This window comes from Catharus ustulatus, chromosome 12 (genome assembly GCF_009819885.2).
Source record: "Catharus ustulatus isolate bCatUst1 chromosome 12, bCatUst1.pri.v2, whole genome shotgun sequence".
In the NCBI taxonomy this organism is placed as follows: domain Eukaryota; kingdom Metazoa; phylum Chordata; class Aves; order Passeriformes; family Turdidae; genus Catharus; species Catharus ustulatus.
This window is the reverse complement of record NC_046232.1, coordinates 3,184,041-3,203,537: the sequence shown is the minus strand read 5'-3', so window position 1 is coordinate 3,203,537 and position 19,497 is coordinate 3,184,041. Positions and strand designations below refer to the sequence as shown.

General features: G+C 45.7%; 1 protein-coding gene across 1 annotated transcript in view; it reads right to left on the bottom strand.

Moving 5' to 3' along the window:
• The window catches only part of ARIH1 (ariadne RBR E3 ubiquitin protein ligase 1), a 50,149-nt gene extending 32,346 nt beyond the window's left edge, over positions 1–17,803 (bottom strand). The window contains exon 1 of the mRNA XM_033070588.2: positions 17,293–17,803. Within this exon, the coding sequence (XP_032926479.1) occupies positions 17,293–17,655 (363 nt within the window). The 5' untranslated portion in view covers positions 17,656–17,803. The remainder of the gene's footprint in view (positions 1–17,292) is intronic.
• Between the last annotated feature and the right edge of the window lie 1,694 nt (positions 17,804–19,497).

Genomic DNA, 19,497 nt, shown 5'->3' with positions numbered 1-19,497 from the left:
CAATTTGCTGAATGACAGTTGGGTGCACTTGATCCATTCATGTTTCCATCCATCAAGATGAGCTGCATGGTTAACTCTTGATGTTGCTACAAAGAAAAGCACATTTTACAGTTTAGCTTCTCCTCACATCCTGGGAGTCAGCTCCTGGTTCAGTTTCACCATTTAAGAATTTAAGAACAACTTAAGCCCAGTTGTCCAGTAAAATCCTTTCTCACCACCTGGAGACATGATACTGATAAATTCTTTGTTTTGCTTCTTTCCATATCATGGCTGGCTTTGTTTTCTACCCATGGTAGCTTCTGCATCCCAACAGTTTACATCCCAACTACAGCACCTTCATCTCAATAGCAGAGGCTTTTACAGCAATAAGGAATTGATGCCGCTTGCAGCTGGGTTTTCTACACAATTGTTTAGCACTTGTGAATCCAAGCAGATGCTACAGAAACCCTGGCTTTGCCCAAGCCTCAGAACTTTGTACAGGCTTCAAACCTCAGCAATGTCCACTGCTGTATTCCATGGGGACACAAGACCGCGTTTATATTTCCCAGCAGAAGGAAACCAATGCTTTCACATCACCTGACAAGACAGAGGGTTTGTCTGGGTGGGGGAGCAAACAGCCATCACAAGCTAATGCTGGTCTGAAGCCAAGCAGCACAGACATCTGCTCCAGTGAAGTGGCACCTGTGGACAGCGTTACTCCACCACTGTAAATATTTAACCAGTCAAACCCTCAATGTTTGCAACAGTAGAGCACCAAGAGTAAATTCCCACTGCCCATCATCTCCAAGGTTTGTCACATGCACACTGTGCCATGAGAGAAGCAGGATTAAATAACCCAGAGGTCACATTTAATGGCAGGAGGGAGAGGAGGAGCAGCCCCACCATGGGAGACTGTGACTAACACCATGCACCAGGCACCAAAGAGCTGCTTCATCACATAATAACCAAGGGGCATCAGCCCAAAATTCTGCAATAATCTGATGTCTGCTCTACTTGGACCCTCTGCTCTTCACTTGCACCTTCCCAGCCTCAAACTGATAAGCTCAGATACAAAGATACAGCTAGAATGTGTCTTAAATCAGCTTCTAACCTGCTAAAACACATCACAGTACAACTGTCAGCAAAAGGTTTGCACTATTCTGCAAGTGCACTGAGTAGCCCTCATTTGTGGAGATCCATTCACATTCATTCTTCCAGGAGACAATTACATGAAATCTTACAAGCACAAAACTTCATTTCTAGCAGCTTAATAAAATTCCCAGGAAGCCAGCACAGAAGATGAGATCCCAGTGCTGAGTACTTCCAGGACATGATCTCAAACTTGCTAGTTTTTAACCACCACCAACTGAGCACTCCAAGAAGCTGCTGGAAAACTTCAGTGTAATCTAATATTCTCTGGTTCAGTTACAGCCAGAACATGAGAGGACTGCTGCAAGAAGAGGACAGCAGCTAAAGGGCTCAATCTGCCAAGCCATCCGTGCTCTCTCCCTCTGCCATCCCCTGGGGTTTGGGAGAGAACCACACCACGGGCTATTTCTGCCATTGGCCATCTCAGGGTTTACAGAGACGGCACAACATGCTGGTGGATCTCAGACACCTCTCATCTTCCCCTTGGAGACAGTAACTAACATCAGTACTGCTCATTCCTGTACCCCACTGAGGGATGGTCTTTGCATCTTACGTACTACTGAAGCCGTATCAGAAGACTTCAGTTAGAACTCTAAACCACCTGAAAATGATACCAGTTTCCTGTCATTTCAACCCAACTCTACAAGAAGCCAGGCTACTTACTCCCTGTGATTGTTGTCATATGCTGTCTTCCATCTGGCATTTGCTACCTGACTATAACTTCCCATTAACAGCTATAGAGCCTTCAATTTTGACACACATCATCTCTTCAGCGCCCTATGTTTTTCTTAATCCTGTTAACTTCCCTTCACACATCACCACCTAATTCTGAAAATTAAGTTTCACAGAGTTACTGAATTAGTAGCATTATGTGATGGCACCAAATGGTAGCTTGATCTGATGATCTCAGTTTGTAGTAACTTACCTGCACTTTACTGTTTCCAGCTCTGAAGAACATAAGTTCTTCTAGCAGGGGAAGATAATGAAAAGCAACTTCAGCAAAAACTCTATTACTTCAGTTAATTGGTTCAAGAGACAGAAATGAAGCAGTCAGCTGCTTTACATTTTCTCAGAGCCTTTTGGAAAGCTTTCAGGTTAACGATTAGGAGCTGCAATGAAGAGCCATTGTCTAACAGAGCTTTTAAAATCAGAAAAAAATACTAAAGTAACAATTCCAGGATGAATTAGCAAATTTGGAAATGCAAAAACTGAATTCACACTGCAATACTTCTAAATAAAAGAAGATGGCATGGATTCTCCCTGCTGCTCTCAGACAACTGCAGAAGCTCTACCACCAACTCCACACAAATTAAAAACGGCCAGGAAAGGCCTCTCCCAGCATTTCAGCTACGCTCAATTCCATAGCAGGAGAACTAGGGTTTGATGACAGGACACAGAGAGATGTTGACCCTTATTATATACATTCAATGTGAGGAACACTTTGATTTCTACTTCCTTCTGCTATAGTTCTGGAGCAAAAAGTCCATCCTTTAAAGAGGAAGGATCGACAGGTCCTGGGCTGGTGTATTAGCGTCCACAATAGCAGTATCACCCAAAGGCTTTCTCTCTTCCTGGCACCTCCCAGCACCAGAAATCCCAAAAGATGAACAAAAGCTCACCAAAGCTGGGTAGACAACATGAGCCCCAGCTCTGGTTTCTGGAGTCTCCGCTGAGCGACTGCAGCTGCCGTGCTGAGCACAGAAGCAGGAGCACATGGGTGCCAGAGTACACTGCGCAACGGCTTTATTCAATTCTACACCTCCCACTCAAGGATTTGCAAAGACTTGCTTTAAAAGAGTAGGAGAAAGTGATGGCATCATTTCCATATAATTCTTCCAGTTTACTATTTCAGCAGCTCCGTAATATCTCCTCATACGCTGTGGAGGATGCAAACAGCCCCCAGCACTGCAGCCAGGCTGGGCACAAAGAGAGCAAAAACCCTGCAAGTTTTGGCTACCATGGATAGAAAGGGCCTGTGTGTTCATCCAGGTAACTCCAAGTGCCTGGCAATCACCAATTTCCCCCCTCAAGTCAAACCTTCAGTCAACATCCAGTGCCAGAGAGTTGTTCTGACAGGATGAGAGTACATGAAATAGAAATGGATATTCAGGAAATCAATAACGGACCTCTGTCCCCATCACAAATGATGCACGGTCACCTTCCCTGCTTGTCAATAGAACACCACTCCCACAACCAGTGTCCACACAGCATATCTGAGTTTGCTTCCCTCTTGACACCACTGCTCTTCCAGACCTCCAGGTTCCATTTTTCCTCTTTTATCCAACATGACCACAATCTTACTGAAATTCTTACCCCACCGCACTTAGTTTGGACCCACCACAGTTACTGCACTGATCTTACATATGGATCACAAATGTGTCCAGCACTATCAGACAAAAAAGCTTGGGTTGTCTCCACATCACAAGCATCCCCCAGGCAGAAAGAATATCATTAGATACTTTTGGTTCTACGCAGTCCCTAGAAGGTTACACACATACGGACAGTTTCAGTTCTTCTCTCAGACCCATATAACAACTCACTAATGCCTGGTTTGAATAAAATACACTATGTTGCTTCAAAAGGAAAGTAAAAGCACATTTTGCCACAGAAAAACTATACTGAATGAAGGCAGTGACTGACAATAAGTACCAAAACACCATGGCTTGGCCCAAGAGCATAGGTCAGAAATTTCTCCCCCTGCACAAGATTCCAGAGAGGCCGAGGAAGACTCTAGACACCCAGAATGGCTTAGCTCTATTTTTGCCTATGAGATGAAGTGACAACAACTTGGATTACAATTTTAATCTGAAATAGGGCAGTAACTGGGCAAGACCAGACCAGTTCAGAAAATATTTATTCAGCAGCAACACAAGTTCACACAAGCACTAGCTCCCAGACTTGCCACCAGAGTCAGTGATGGGAGCACAAGTGACCAGACATAGGAACTGACTGGGTAAACGGTGTTGCTGGTTTATTTTAAGACAGATGGGATCACCATGTCACCAGACAGTTGCACTGGCACAGCCTGGACATCAGGGGAACTTGCTTCCAAGAAATCTGTTGGTCTGCCAAGAGCCATGTGTCAGGTATGTTAAAGCTGGATCCTCCCAGTTTTCCCATGAACAGACCCCCAAATCTTCTTGTCCCAAAGACAGTAAAGCATATTGAGGTATACTTTGATGCCAGGTACAGTCAAAGGTCCCACTTTTTCCCTCCATTATCCCACCAGCTATGAAGAGCAGGACCTCAGCCTCTTCACCCCAGAGTCTGGGAGCTGTATTCACCAAATAGCACATCTTGGTACTTAACTGTGAGAATACTGCTAATATCTACCACCAAGTGTCCTGAACATAACCACATGAGCCGGACAGAAATATTCTTTTTTTTTTTTAAGGTCTTTTATTACTCAATGTTGGAAAGACTGGACGTGGCATATGTCAGGCCAGCTACCCATCAAGCCAATAAAAGGAAACAACCCAAAGCACATTTCTCATGTGCTATCTTCAGCGATTCAACTCCTGAATGAACTGTGCATTTCTGGAAAAAGTACAGGTCTGCTGATATGAGCTTCAAAACTGTCCTGTTTGCAAGCAGAAATGGATGTTAAAAGAATAAAGCTAATAGATGAATTGTACCTCTGCTTTTGTCCTTTAAATAATTTTGTGTAAGTCTTCTGGAGTCTCAAAAAAACTTTCCCTGCTCTTTTGCCTCACTCCAATATGTATTGGTAAACTGACTTGGTTCTTTCACCACAATGTGCACTTCCAGGGTCTGGCCCAGAGCCAGAGGCACCCAAAGGGCTGTACCCACATCCCAGGATTTAAAAATCTGTAGAAGACTGGCACTGTCCTCCACACCAGGGAGGAATACTGCTGGCTCCTGCAGCGTAAGGAACAGGCACCTCAGCTCTGGCCAGAGAACGATTTCCCAGCACCTGGGAAACAGGTACAGCAACAGTACCTGGCACTTCATGGATTTTGCACACCTTTAGGACAACAGAACTTTGCTGCTTTAAGCACATTCAGAGGCACCACCCAGTCCAGGGCAGTGTCAGGAGGCAGGTATGAGCAGATCAGTGGAGAAAGAATCAGAAGCAACTTGAAGAAATAATGATACCACAGCATAGTTAAAATGTTTAGAAGAAATCAGACAAACTCTATGAGAATAAAGGTATTTTTATAATACTCAGCATCACAGTTCTACTGGGAAGGGTAAATTCCCAATAGTTTGTGGATTTCTTCCAGAGCAGGTCTGTCTATATGTAGAAGCATGTGCCATGAAAACGACTAATTGATTTTCTGGGTTAACTTTTATAAGTTCTCAGCAAAGGGTTCTCAAATTGTCCTTCCAGATGATGATTTAAGGGTGTCCCCTCTTCACACAGTGTGCAAGCAGAGGATCAGCGTCCAAGAACATTCAGCAACAATGTGCCTCTCAAACACTGCTGGTTATGTCTCAGGTTTTGGGTGATCTGCCTCCTCCCTGCTTCTGTTACTGGGCACTGCTGGAGAACACCTATCACAGGGTGCTTGGGCACAAAGACACACGAGTTGTTTAATAGAGAAGATATAATCCACGAAAACTGTGTATCACCTCAAGACAACCACTGTTGATTCCTAAAAACCACAGGATAACCTGACTGTGAACAGCTTTATCCCCAGAAATTTGAGTCCTCAGACTCACAGGTATTCAGGGGAAATAACTCACTATGCAAAAATCTCACAGTAACATGCCTGTGCAGCCTGTTCTGACTCCTGACTTTCAATTCAGAACATTGTAATTAACATTTTTCAAAAAACAGACAGGAAAAAGAAAATGGTAAGGAATGATAACTTCCATGAGCACAATGAGATGGCACCAACAAAGCCCTGCAAGTTAAAGATCTACCATGGTAAGTAAACAAAAGCCATCTCAATGAATAACTTCTCTCATGGCAATAGCCAGGTTACTTAAAAAATATTTGGATACAGTCTCTGGAGGCAGGCAAGTGTTAACCCCTTCAGCGACAATGTGACTGACAGAAAAACGGGCTTAGCAAAAGAATTTTTAGCTGGGGGCAGTTTACATGAGTATTTTTGGAGAACAAAAAAAAAAAAATCCTTAACATTCCTCTAGCTTCTCTTTCTCCTCCAGGCCCTAGTGAGGTGAGTACTTGGTGCTTTTCTTCAGTTCTCTGTCCCTCATTGCTTCTGATTTTGTCCCTTCTTCAAAGGAACACCCACTTTTATTATCCATTCCCTCTTCACTGGGGCAAAGAGGAAGTTTTCCCATCACAATGAAGCACCATCACACTCCACAGTATTTTAGGAAAGGAAAAAAACACATTCCTTAGGGTGATTTCATCTCCCCATCACAGACAAAATATGCTTTAAACACCCAATGTCACCCTGACAAACAGGTAGGAAATCCATTCTGGTGATGCCTATGCCTTAGTCTACAAGTCTCAATCAAGGAAAAAAAATAATTTAGCCATCTTAAGAAACTCTTTAGGCCCAGGAAACCACTGCCAATGCAGCAGTGGCTTGGGGATGTAATCTTTGGCAGCATCTTGACACTGGCAGCAGCCCCAGCGCAGATGTGGTTGTGGCTTATACCACTTCCCTGCAAAGAGCAGCTTTACCTGCAAAAGCACTTTGTTCTGCTGGCACAACCCGCATCTGCACTTGGAAAACCTGCCAGCATCCTTTTCCCAACAAGCCTCTTCTAGCTCAGATCATTTTTTAATGATGACTTCGCAGTTTATTTACCACACTCTGCTCATTTATTCTTACTTAGTTTTACAGCCAACAAAATATAGCCCTGGCAACACATTATTTTATAAGCCGAGATTTCCACTACAAGAAGTAATTTTGCCTGTTTACACCCCAAAACGTTTTCCTCCAAGGGCTCTACAGAAGCCACCTTTGAAGAAAGGATATTCTGGAGGCATGAGGAGTTTAGCAATCACTTGTTAGTTCTTGTTCCCAACAAGATATACCTCAAAATCTACCTGCAGTCTCTAATTGCTGCTGGTTTTTTTTAAACAGTTACCTGAGCTCCCTTGAGTTAAGAGAAAATAGTCTGGTGGGATCTGATACAGAAATAGCAGAACATAATTCATACAGCAGTGGGGGGAATGGGAAACCTCCAATGTTTTCACCATTATCTCATTTAAGGGCTTTGAAGACTTGCTTCTACACAGACGTGCACTCATTTAATCAGAAATGTTTCTACAGTTGTTGAGTCAAACCAGCAGGAAGGTGCAGATTCCCTATCTCTATTTCCTTTAGGTACGGAGAGGGAAACTAACTTGGACATGCAATTTTCTATCTGATGGACTGCACACTGACAAGGATATCCCCTTGTTCCTCTCCCATTAAAATATTCCCATCATCAAGACACTGGGCTTCTGCAAGTGGAAAAACCCACCTAATCAGCCCTGCCTTGTAACTGCTGTGCAGGGCAACAAGAGGAATAATTACACTAATGACTGGTGAATAATTGAGTGTACTGAACAGGCTGGCACCCAGCCTCCTCCAAACCCCAGTGCTGCCTGCAGAAACACCCTGGCAAAGGACAGCAGGGAATTACACACGGCACACGAGAGTGACACAGATCCCAAACATCCTCCCTCCAGAGAGTATCAGTATCCATCATCCCTAAAGAGAACTCCAAGTCTTTGTACTGCTCCTCCCTCCTAGAAGTTATCATCCCAGCCAGGAATGGTTTTGTGCACATTTTCAACCATCAATTTCAGCTCTATTAACAATACAAATAAGGACATCTCAAGCATGTCATATTACCAAGTAAAATAAAGAGACTGGGTATTACAGAACAACCCAATGCATATCTAAAATGTGCATAAATCAAAGAGTACCACCTCCATTTGCTCAGATGGCCTTTCAATCATTGCAGAAGTATTACAAATTGTCAAAACAAAAACATCCAACACATTATTTCATTGGATCGTCATAGTGTACAAAAATAGTTAATTTTTTAATTGAATTGTTATTTTATATTATAGTTATTATTCCTCTATGCACACTAGATGAGATTTTACTCCAAGGACTTTCCACTTCACACTGTTGCTCCCAGAAGAAAAATTACGCTGCTAACTATGAGTTGGAATGTTGCTCTTTCTCCCTTTTTATTAAAAAACTGCTGTTCAGTTTTGAACTACCTTTGATACACATTGTTTAATAAAGCTCTGTCACTTCCAAGCTCCTGCTCTGGAATCCAACCTCAAAGACATGGCTCTCCAACACTCTTCTTTCCACACCATTCCTTTCACTCCCTATTTGTCAGACCCTAGATGACTAGGATAAACTTAATCTTAAGTTTTTCTTCCCACACAGGAAAGCTCATTGCAAGGGAGACTGTTCATATAAGTCCTCCTGGTTTCTTCTAATCCCTCTCCACATCTCTATCTGCCAGACAAAGGAATGCTGATTGCATTTGTGTTATGTTGCACAAGAACACACCAAGCCCACAGTTACCAGCTGCAGAGGGCATCAAAATGTTGAAAAATTCTCCAGAACCCTTTCCAAAGTTAAATATGCACTTCTAAGTAGATGTGCACACAAAGCAGGCCACAGAAATGTTGAGGTGTGGACATCCATTTGTTTTGCTGATGGAGTTGAACAATTCAAACACCATCACTTCTGGCACCTGGAACAAAGCAGCTGCTCATAGGGTCAGAGGGCTGAGCAGGAAGAGCAGAGAGAAGACACTTAACTGGAGAGCTGCCTGATCCCCTGCAAACAGCTGTATCCAGACAGTCAGGGAATGGGAACTGTCCAAGATCAATATTCATGTAACCACGGCCCTGTTGTGGGTGCATGTGTCTATACATCCCAAAAAGCACCACTGGGGATGAGTGACAGACACCCAAACACCAGAATAGTTGGAGTGTGTTGGTGTTTCAAGCCAACCAAGCCCATTCCAACTGCCCCAACTCAGAAAACCAAAGGCAAACCCAAAAGAAGTGACCCGGAGCAAAGCACAGCTCTGCCACTATCACACCAGGTCCACACACACATCAAAGCAAGTACAGGATGGTAAAAACAGCCCTGTCCTGCTGTGATTTTTACACAAGGGTGTTGTTCGAATACCAGTTCCTTCCTCTGGTTCTGGAAGTGTTTTGCTGAAGAAAACAAAAAAAAAAATATTCTTTGCAGGGCAGCACCCAACACGCTCCTTCTGAGGTTGACCCAGTCATGAACACCAGGCAGGAACCTTCAGAACGACTTCAAATTTTCATTTCTTTACCTTGGAAGAAAGACTCTTCAGGCTGTATCCTTAATAAGAATCGCAAATATTAGTTTAAAAAGAAAATCTTTGAACTAACACTTGAAGAAGTCAGTTATTTTGGCATCTGACTACTTTCAGGTGCAATTATAGATATTCTTCTGGTTCTACTAAGTTTTTACTGTGTGTTCTCCACTTTGAGAGGACTTTAACTGCGCCAAAGCAGAACCCTTTGGAGCAGGAACTCCTACTCTATCCTGATTATCTGCTGGGAAACAGAGTTTAGAGTCTGCATCCCTCATCTGCTGAAATTACTGCAACAATCATAGACATTTGTTCTGAAGGGTTGCAAAGGCAATAAACAAATATCCAAACTTTTAATTTCAAACATTGGGATTATCTCCCTCCAGTTCCCAAATTCCTCAAATCACAAAGCAGTGAAAGTTCCGTCTGCTGTGAACCAAAATGCACATGGAAAAGGCCTATTTGTGGTGTCACAGTCTATGGAGAGTCCCAACCCCCAGACCAGGAAGCTTTTCACACCTCCATGTTTGAGACACAAATACTCTCCCACGAGACCTAATTTTGAAGCAGATGGCCAAGACATGATCCTTGCACTGCTTGTCCCTGGAAACAAGAGGTGCCACATGGTGCTCTAGCATATAAGTTTTTAACCAAGGAAGATACAAAACCAGCAATGTTTTAGAAAGACTGGGAAGAAGGACGTTAACATGCCAGCATCAGTAAGCAGGCACCAGCAGAAATCACCAGCAGAAGACTAAGAAGCCCAGTTTTAGGTAGGTTGTATGCTCAGTTACTGCCAGATTACAGCCAGGAGCCACCTGCTCACAGAGCCCTCAGCTACTGTGCTGTCCCCAGCAGCTGCATTTGGCTCCTCTCCCAAATACATCTGCAGAGGACCACAACCTTTTGCCATCACACAGATATACCTCAGCCTGGCAACAAGGACAGGCACCACAACACGGCCATGGAGAAAGCTGTGCTCTCCTCTCCAACTGTCTGGGCTCCATGCCCCATCCAGAGGGAGGACACCAAGGGGGGACACAGGTCCCTTCAAAGGCAATTCTTTGTTTCTCTCTTTTTACTAGGCAGTGGCAATGCCTGCCAACTTTGTGCTCCCAAAAGTTGCCCGAAACTCAAGACAAGACTGCTGGCAACGCCAAAATGCACCACAACCGCCCAAGACACTTTCACAAGGGCTTACTCACTTCTTCCCAAGTGACTTTGATGCTGTCAAAAGCTATCTACGTCAGGTTTTGGGTCTGAAATTATTTCAAACATCTGGAAAAAGTTCTCAGCCTCCAAAAACAAGGAAAAGACTCAATGCTGAAGGCTCTGTTTGAGTGTTGTGTGAGTGGTTCAAACTCTCACCACAGTGAGCTGCTCTGACTCCCAGAGATGATGACCTGGCATTGCTACACCACCTAAACAAGGGATTGCTCCTGCAAGAGCCTCTGCACTCACATGGGCATTCCAAATTCAGGAAAGGAACAGACTTGTGAAGTATAAACCCAGTTATACCTGAAATAACTACTGAGAGAAGCCTTGGATGGCAGTTTTCAAAGCATTTATTTAAACAGTGTTTCCATCACAGCTCGAGATCAAAAGCTAAGAGCAAGGCAAGGAATTCCATACAGGTCAAGCTCAGGGTTTCCAACACCTCCAACACCAAACACCTGGGATGGTGAAAATACTTAAGTATTATCAGCATTTCCATTTCAAATTACTAAAGATTTCTCTCCAGCTGACTACCTTGTCCCCTCAGAGACTCCTGCACCAACATCCCACATAAAGCCAGCAGCCCTCTCCCAAACCTCAGGCATCTGTATTCCAGGCTGCGCTCAAATGCACCATTTGGCATTACCGAGCAGCTACGAACCCTCCCAAGGTGTTTTACAATAAATGAGGCTGCAATTTCCTTGCAGTTGCTGTAGCTACTAAATGACTTGATGAAATTCAGCAGCATTATGTACTTGTATGAACCCAACAGCCTCCAAACATCCTTTGTAGCTGTCATGGATCCAGTGTAGCCAGCAACAAAGAGAAAACATAATTTACAATACTCAGATCCCAATAATTCCAGAAGTACCAGAAATCTGGAGGACCCTGAACAGGTAAGTTCAGGACTGAGCTATGTGGAGAGGACCTCCAGCCTTCAGTTACTGACAAATTCCAGATTATTTTCCCAGTTAAACCAGCTTTTCTGAGCAGAGGAATGAAAAAAGGCTTCTACAAAGAAATTCTGGATGAAAACGTTGACTCACGGTTAAAACAAGCACAATGTGGAGATCAAGCATCACTTTCTTCAGCTATCACACCTGACACCAACAGCAGAACCACATTCTTGTTTGTCTCATTAATGGAGTAAAGAGGAAGAGAAATTAAGTTTAGAAACAGAAAACTGAAAACCATTTAGCAGGTGCCAAAAACAAACAACTGTCCTACATTTCCAAAGGGCACTGGAGCTTTGGGGTTTATTTGCTATTAGGAACTTGAACTCATGCAAGGTTAAAACTAAGGGGTCAGAGCCTGGGACAAGTATAAAAGGGGAATCCACATTTTTGTTTTTAATGATGCTTTAACACCCAGAAATAGCTCTTATTTTGCATCGACGGCAGTCTTAACTCTGACTTTGTGGTACAGCTTCCAATTTATAGCAGAAACAACCCTGAAATTAAACCCACAGGGAATAGCAACAATTGCATTTACTATTTAGTTTTAGCTTTCCGGAAACAAACATTTAAAAGTAGCTAAAAAAAACAATGACTGTTTTCAGTTTCACTCTAAAACATCCAAAACACACCAGTCCCCATCTGCACCCCAAGGCTCCCGAGAGAAAGGCTGCTTTGCTGTGATTTTGGAAACACTACATTGAGACAAAAGCAACCAGCATCAAATGTTTTCACACGTGGCCAACCATGAGATTTGCATTTGGCCTAACAGAAAAATAAAGCACAAAGCAAATGGGTCATATTTAAGTACAAAGTTGAAGTTCCTCTGGAGACTTAAGACTTCTACCTGGTAATGCTGAAATTTAAAGTAATATTTTTTTAAAAAATCTATTATACTCAGAATTACATGTCTTGCCAGTCAGAAACAGACACCATGTCATTTCCAATAGCTTTGGAGTGACTGCTTATACAAGATTCCAGGAATGCTCTGTCACAATGAAGTTTATTCCATTCCTTGGAAATATTAAATGCATTCCTACTATAATGAAACACCTTATAAACACCACGTGACAGAAACATGGGGTTTAACAAAGCATTTCCTTCCAGCATCATAATATTTAGGCCCCTGACATGAATTTTATTATCAAATAAGTAACCACACGAGGAGGTTTGCTAATGCACCTCACGCTGCAAGAGGACCCGGATGGAAGCAGCACCAGCCTCGAGTGCTTCCACCCACAGACTCCCACCTAATGCTTGTCAGGCAGCTCCAAGCATTTCAAATTTCAAAGATATCATCTCTAGCATTAAACACAGTTTTAAGTACTACCATGAGCAACAAGCAGCAATTCCTGTTGCTCATTGGTAAATCATGCCTGGTTTGGGCAATACCTTTAGAATGCACTGCCCACAGTCTGCTGAATTACACCAGTATTGGGAAGATTTCCTAAGTTCTGTCTGGAATCAGGATGTTTTGTCCAAGCAAGTGAGGAGTCCAAGCAAGTGAAGTCACCGTTTAACAAGACCCTTCCTGTAAACAATGGATTTGCACTTGTCGTGACAGAGCTCTATTTAACCAGGGCATGTAACTCCAGGGGCCTCTGGGAAATGCCATTCCTCAACAAATATGGCTTTTTAACTTCAGAGTCATCTGGGATTTGGGTTTATTTCAATGGCCAAGCTTCCACCAGCAAGGACCTAACCTTGCTTCCAAAGAAGTCTTCCAGTTCCATCATGTACATGAGAAACCCATACTTGCTGCAAATACTCTGATGTTACACCTGACATGGTTTGCTCTAAAAAAAAATCTAATTTAAAGCCTTTAATCAAAAGTAAAGGTACTTTTGAGCTAGACTAAGTTTTGTTGGATCCAAGAATGCCACATCCCTCCAGAGGAAGCTCAAGTTTGAAGCTCAACATGCTCACAATCACACAGCAGGCCAGGTACAACACCCAGACACATCCAGGATCCTGATCCCTGCTGTGGGGTGGGGAAAGACACAAGAGGCTCAGCTCCCTTTTCTGCCACCTCCAAGCTTCATCACAATATTTTCAATACCTCACCATTACAAAGTCCAGGAAGAATAAACATGGTCAGTGACATCACAACAATGTCATTGGAATGCTCCAGAAAATGGCAGGCAAAAAGGGGAAATTAATCCCACCTGGAAATACTGGAATTGCACAAGGTTGCAACAAAGCAAGGAGAACACTGGGCCAAGTCAGGCTACAGAGACACATCATGTGCTCTACTCAGAGCAGAAATAAATGTGCCATTCTAAACATTTTTCAAGTTTATTTTCAGAAAAAAAAAATCAGGAGTGAAAATGAAAATAGCAATCTGATTTTTTTTTTTTTTTAAGTGGCAGAGGATTATTTGGACAAAAGTTCACAGAGGAAGAATATGGGGAAGACATTCAACTGTGGGAACATGCCTTTGGGAGGAGGAAGCCTTTTGTTCCACAGCACCTCTGTGTCTAGGTTTTTACAGTCCCTTGCTAACTTATTCTGCCAGCAGCTGGAAAACCACCAGAAATCTGCCTGTTTACTCAGACAACTAAAATTCCAAATACCATAGCAAATGGTTCTCTGCTCCACCTAATCACAGGGAGAGGATGGGAGGAATACTCTGAGGTTTACAAGTCTTAGCCAACCAACAGTGTGAGGTAATGGGGTTATTCATACCCCTGTTTTTGCATTTGGAGAGCAAGGGGAATTCTTGTCGTGCGACACATGGACAAATCAGATTATGAGCACAAGCACCAATACTGTAAAAAACCACCATCAAACACCTGAAATCCTGCTTATGCTCAGACAAGAAAAAATAAGTGTAAAATACTCTGAATATTTGAGACATTCTGAAACCTGCCTGGTTCACTGGGGGTTCAGTGGTCTTAGGGAGGCCAAATGATAGCAGAGTTTGGCACTGAGCAGATGTCTCCAAAAGCCTATTCCACGTTACAGGGTGAATCACAGGCTTTGTGAGCAGCAATTGTGCCACAAGTTAGCTCCTACTTCTGCAAAGTCTCAATCAGATCAAATCCCTGCCCTGAAAAGTTCATGTTTTTTCTCACACAGCTTGTATTTAGAAATGACCAAATGGATGGGAGAAAAAATTTAATTTAGTCCCTTCAACTACAGCCCTGTCAGCTAATAACTGCTCAAATGGAGTGTTTTAATATAGTCACACCTGCCATAGCTCAGACACCTCCTTGCAAATAGTCCATGGTTCCCTGTTCCATTTTCCTTTTGCTGAAGTGGCAAAACAAAAGCCCATTTATACTTTACACTTCATCATCAAAAAAAAATCACTCATGAGAGGGCACAAGACCTACAGCTGAAGTTTTCAGGCTCCACATTACATCCCCCTTGAACAAGTAAGTTCAAAGCACTCAAAGATGTAACCACAACCATCACTATTTGCTACCAAGAACCCACAGCAGACACATGGGGACCAAAGCCATCCAGTACTTGACTGGAACAAGTGAATCACAGCTCAGCAACCGAGGATCCGCAGCAGGATCCCGAGCCAATGTGACTCCAGAAAAGGTTTACTGAACCAGAAAAGCAGCAGCAGCAATCCTGGTTGGGCGCCAAACACAAGGAAATAAACAGAACAGAGCCCTGGAAGATTTCACCACCAGCCACAGGAGTGAGGATGAGCAAATCCTGAAGCATCAGCTGAAGTAGGACCACTTACCTCAGAACAGCCCAGAAATCTGATGGCAGGAAGCTGGTATTTAACAGCCATCCACAGCAACTGAGTGTTTTCCTACCCTATTCTGATGCATTCCAGGGTCTGAGATGGTTTTGGGTCCCAGGTTTACCCATAACATTCTGGACAGACAGACTTTGTGCAACCTTCTCTGCTAAACCAGGAGGAATCATTGCAAACCCCAAGCCGCAACTGGAGCAAGAAAGCAGCCACGGGAAGGTCTGCGGGGATGGTTCTGCAGAACCCAGCACAGGGTCAGGCCTCCCACTGCCACCCCAGGGACAGAGCAGAACAAGGGGCTCGTCACCTCATCCCATTTCTCTCCACTAGTTCTGCAACTCGCAGGTCAAGCACACAAGTCACAGCTTCAGGGCAGTGTAAGAGGGGGGCAAATCCGTTCAGACGAGCAATCAGGACCTTCTCTGATAAATTAGTTCACATGCAGGTGAATCCACCTGCTGTGTCTGGAAAATGCAGGAGCAGGAACACTCACAACTCCTCACATGCAGCAACTTTTCCACTACTTTTCTTATGCAAAGATAAGGAATGTCAGAATCTGTTCAATACAAACAAAATGGGCCATGACTTTTGCAACCTTAATCATTAAACAAACTCACTATTTGAAAGAGTAAAAAGCTGCAGTTCCTAACTGCATGTCTACCCACCAATTGTCTCCCTCCCTACATCAGGATCAATAACTGGGAGCAAAGAAACAACCCTGCTTAACCATGAGATCTTCTTTAACTGCAGGGTTATCAGCTAATCCGGGCAGACTCCTTTATTCAGTTTTACATGGGCAATGCTATCATTAAAGTTATAAACTTTAATTTGACTTAAGGAATGCCATTTACTAATTTAGTACGCAAATACTTTTACAGTTGTTTGCATCAAGCGCCATATAAACTACAAAGGATTTACAGCACATAAAGCAACATTTTAAAGCTGCTGTTACAGGCACTGCAGAGCACAGGACAGCTGGAGAAAAAACGTCCACCGAGGCATCTCGTGTTTGAAGAGATTTACCAACACACACAACCAGTGAAACAACTGCTTTCTGGGCACTGGATCCCTCAATATTTAATATCCAGAGATTGCTTACGCTATTCCCGTTGGCATGCTGGAAAAGGGTAGCACTTCCTAGTGACTCTGAGTAATGGTAAGTAAACGAGAACTAAAAAAACCCATCACCTGAAGAAAAGTGAACTACATCAAAAACGTGATGCTGAGCTGAAGCCAAACCCTGCCAGGAACATTTAAGAAAGGGATACTAAATCGCTTCAGTGGCTTGATTTTTTTCCCAAAAAACTTAGGGGCCAAAAAATAAGACTTGGATACTTTGATCTAAAGAAGGTAAGTGTTATTTCAAACTCTATTTCAGTTTTCAAGAGACACGGTTAAAAACTAAGGGTAAAAAAGTTACGGTTGCGAAGGGATTTCTCGTAGCCCTCCCGGTCTGTGCTGGAAATAAACACAAGGTTCAACCTCTGTTTGGCGGGGGAGGCGGGGGGGGGAGGAAAGGGAGACAGCAACAAAACCAGAGCGGTGCCTCTCCTGGAATTCCAGGGCTCGCCCTGGACTCCGCGGGTTACCGAAGGAGCTGGAGGAGCTACACCCCGCCAAACACCATGAGGACGGAGGGGAATAAAGAAAAAAACACACATTACGGCCCCCAGCTCACAACCACACAAAGAAAGAGGAGCCCTTTCAGTGCCAAAGGCCTCGTTCCCGACGCTTCCACAGCAGGAAGCGAGATCCTGGCCGGGCCCGAGGGGCCTCCCGGGAGAACGGGGTGACGAGGAGCCCTTTCCAACCCCAGGGTGTACCGAGAGGAGGCGTCCCCCCCGCCCCTCCAGCGTCGGGGCTCCAGTGGAGCCCTCTCTAGCCCCGGGAGTACCGACAAGCGTGTGTGAGGCCCTGGCCCGCAGACGGGCCGGGCCCGGTCCCCCTCAGGAGGCCGCTGGCCCGTCCGGCCACCCCCCGCGCCCCTTCCCCCGTGTGTCCCCCCTCAGTCCCAGTGCCGTGGGGCCGCACCTGGATGACCTCGTTGACCTCGCGGATGCACTCCACCATGTGCTGCAGGATCTGCTCAGCCGTCAGCACCTCGTAGCGATAATCCTCCTCCTGCTCGGGGCCTCCGCCGGGGCCCGGCCCGCCGCCCAGGCCGCCACCGCCGCCGCCGCCGCCTGGGCCCAGCCCGCCTGTCTCACTGCCCAACAGCCCGTCGCGCTCCCCGCCGACGCGCAGCCCAGGCTCCACCAGCTCCACTTCGCCCAGGTCCAGATTATCGTCGGGCTCGTCTTCCTCCTCGTCCTCCTCGTCCTCCTCCGCGCCGCTGTCCTCGCTGCACTCCTCGTCCTCGTCGAACTCGTAGTTGTACCCCTCGTCCGAGTCCATGGCGAGGCGCTGAGGGAGCGGCGGCGGCTCCCGCGGCCTCCCCGCGCCCGGCCCCGCCGCCGCCGCCGTTGGCCCCGGCCCGGCCCGGCCCCGCCGCGCCTCAACCGCCGCCAACAAAGGGCCGCGGCCGCCGCGCTCCGTCACCGCGCGCCCCGCGCGTCACGGCCACCCGCCCGCGCCTGCGCGCCCGCCGCCGCCTCACCCCGCCCGCCGCCGCCGCCATCTTGGGTGCGCGCCACGCCCCCACCCAGCCCCCACCCGCCTCCTGCCGGCTCCGCCATGTTGAGTGTGGCGCGGCGCCAGGGTGGGTGCGGCAGGGAGCCACGGCGGAATCACCGTACTGCTGGGATGGAAAAGACCTCCGAGACCATCGAGTCCAATCTGAGACCAAACACCATCCTGTTAACCAGAGCACAGCACAGAGTGCCGTGTACAGTCCTTCCTTAGACATCTCCACTCATGGGGACACTATCTCCCCATCCTATGCCTGACAACCCTTTTAATGAAGAAATTCCTTGTGATGTCCAACCTGAACCTCTCCTGGCACAACTTGAGGATGTCTCTTCTTGTCCTGCCCCTTGTCCCCTGAAAGCACACACAGCCCGACCTCCCAGCTGCCCCCTCCTGTCACAGTTGTGCAGAGCCAGAAGGTCCCTACTGAGCCTCCTTTTCTCCAAGCTCCTTCAGTTGCCCCTGAACACAAGACACAATATTAAGTGGTTGGAATGGACCCTAAAGTCATCTCATTACACCCCCTGCCATGGACAGGGACACCTTCCAGTAGCCTAGGTTGCTTCAAACCTTGTCCAACCTGGCCTTGGACACTTCCAGGGATGGGGCAGCCACAGCTTCTCTGGACAACCTCAACATCCTCACAGGGAGCAATTGCTCCCCAATATTTAACTTAAATTTTCCCTTCTTCAGTTTGTGCCCATTACTCTGTTCTATCCCTACAGTTCCTGATGAAGCTGGGGTGGTGGGGGAGCAGAAGGTTCGGAATGGTTACCAGCTTCTCCCGCCCACCCGGAGATGGGACGTGAGGTGGAGCTGGGGCATGGAGCCCTCCTGAAGTGAGCTGTGGGCCATGTGGAGAAGACTCCCAGTGCTGCCATTCAGTTGAGTGGTGCGGGGTCTGTGGCAAGTGACTTCTGAGGATGATGTGATGCAAATGTGAGGGGAATGTGAGAGAAAGGTATAGGAAAATAGGTTGCACTTCCTCAAAATCAGAATAAAATTGCACTGAGACCTTTCAGGAAGAAATTCCTAATCATTCTATGGGATAAACATGAGCCCACTGTCCCTGGGGAAACTCTGAATGCGCCAGGTGGCATCTCCAAGCTCCAGTGTTGCCTTCTGGTCCATGAAGATGGTACTGCCTGGGTTTTCACTGGTGCCAGGCTTGATTCCTCTTTTTTTTTTTTTTTTTTTTTTTTTTTTTTTTAATTCCTCTGTTTGGCATTTTGAGGGGGGAAGAACACACAAGTGGTTTCATCTCCAGATCAGGGATAGACTTTTTTACCTCCTGCAGTTGACAAGCTCCCTAGGCAGCTCAGGAATGCCATTCCCAGGTGGTCTCATCCCTGCCAGAGGCTCTCACCTGAACACTGAGCTGCCAACAAAGGGCAGGATGAACACTGAGGTTCTGCAGGGGCTGAGCACCCTTTGTCTAAGCTTTCCCTGCCTCCAGCATCAGCTGTGCTCAGCCTGATGTGGAGAAGGCTTGCTGGGCTCATTGTCTGCAGCCGTTCGGGGAGCTCATGGAACTCCGGTTGGCTTGGAAACAAGGCTGCAGTCTGACCCAGAGGAGAACCAGCTGCTCCCCTTCTCTGCTGCTGTTCATCA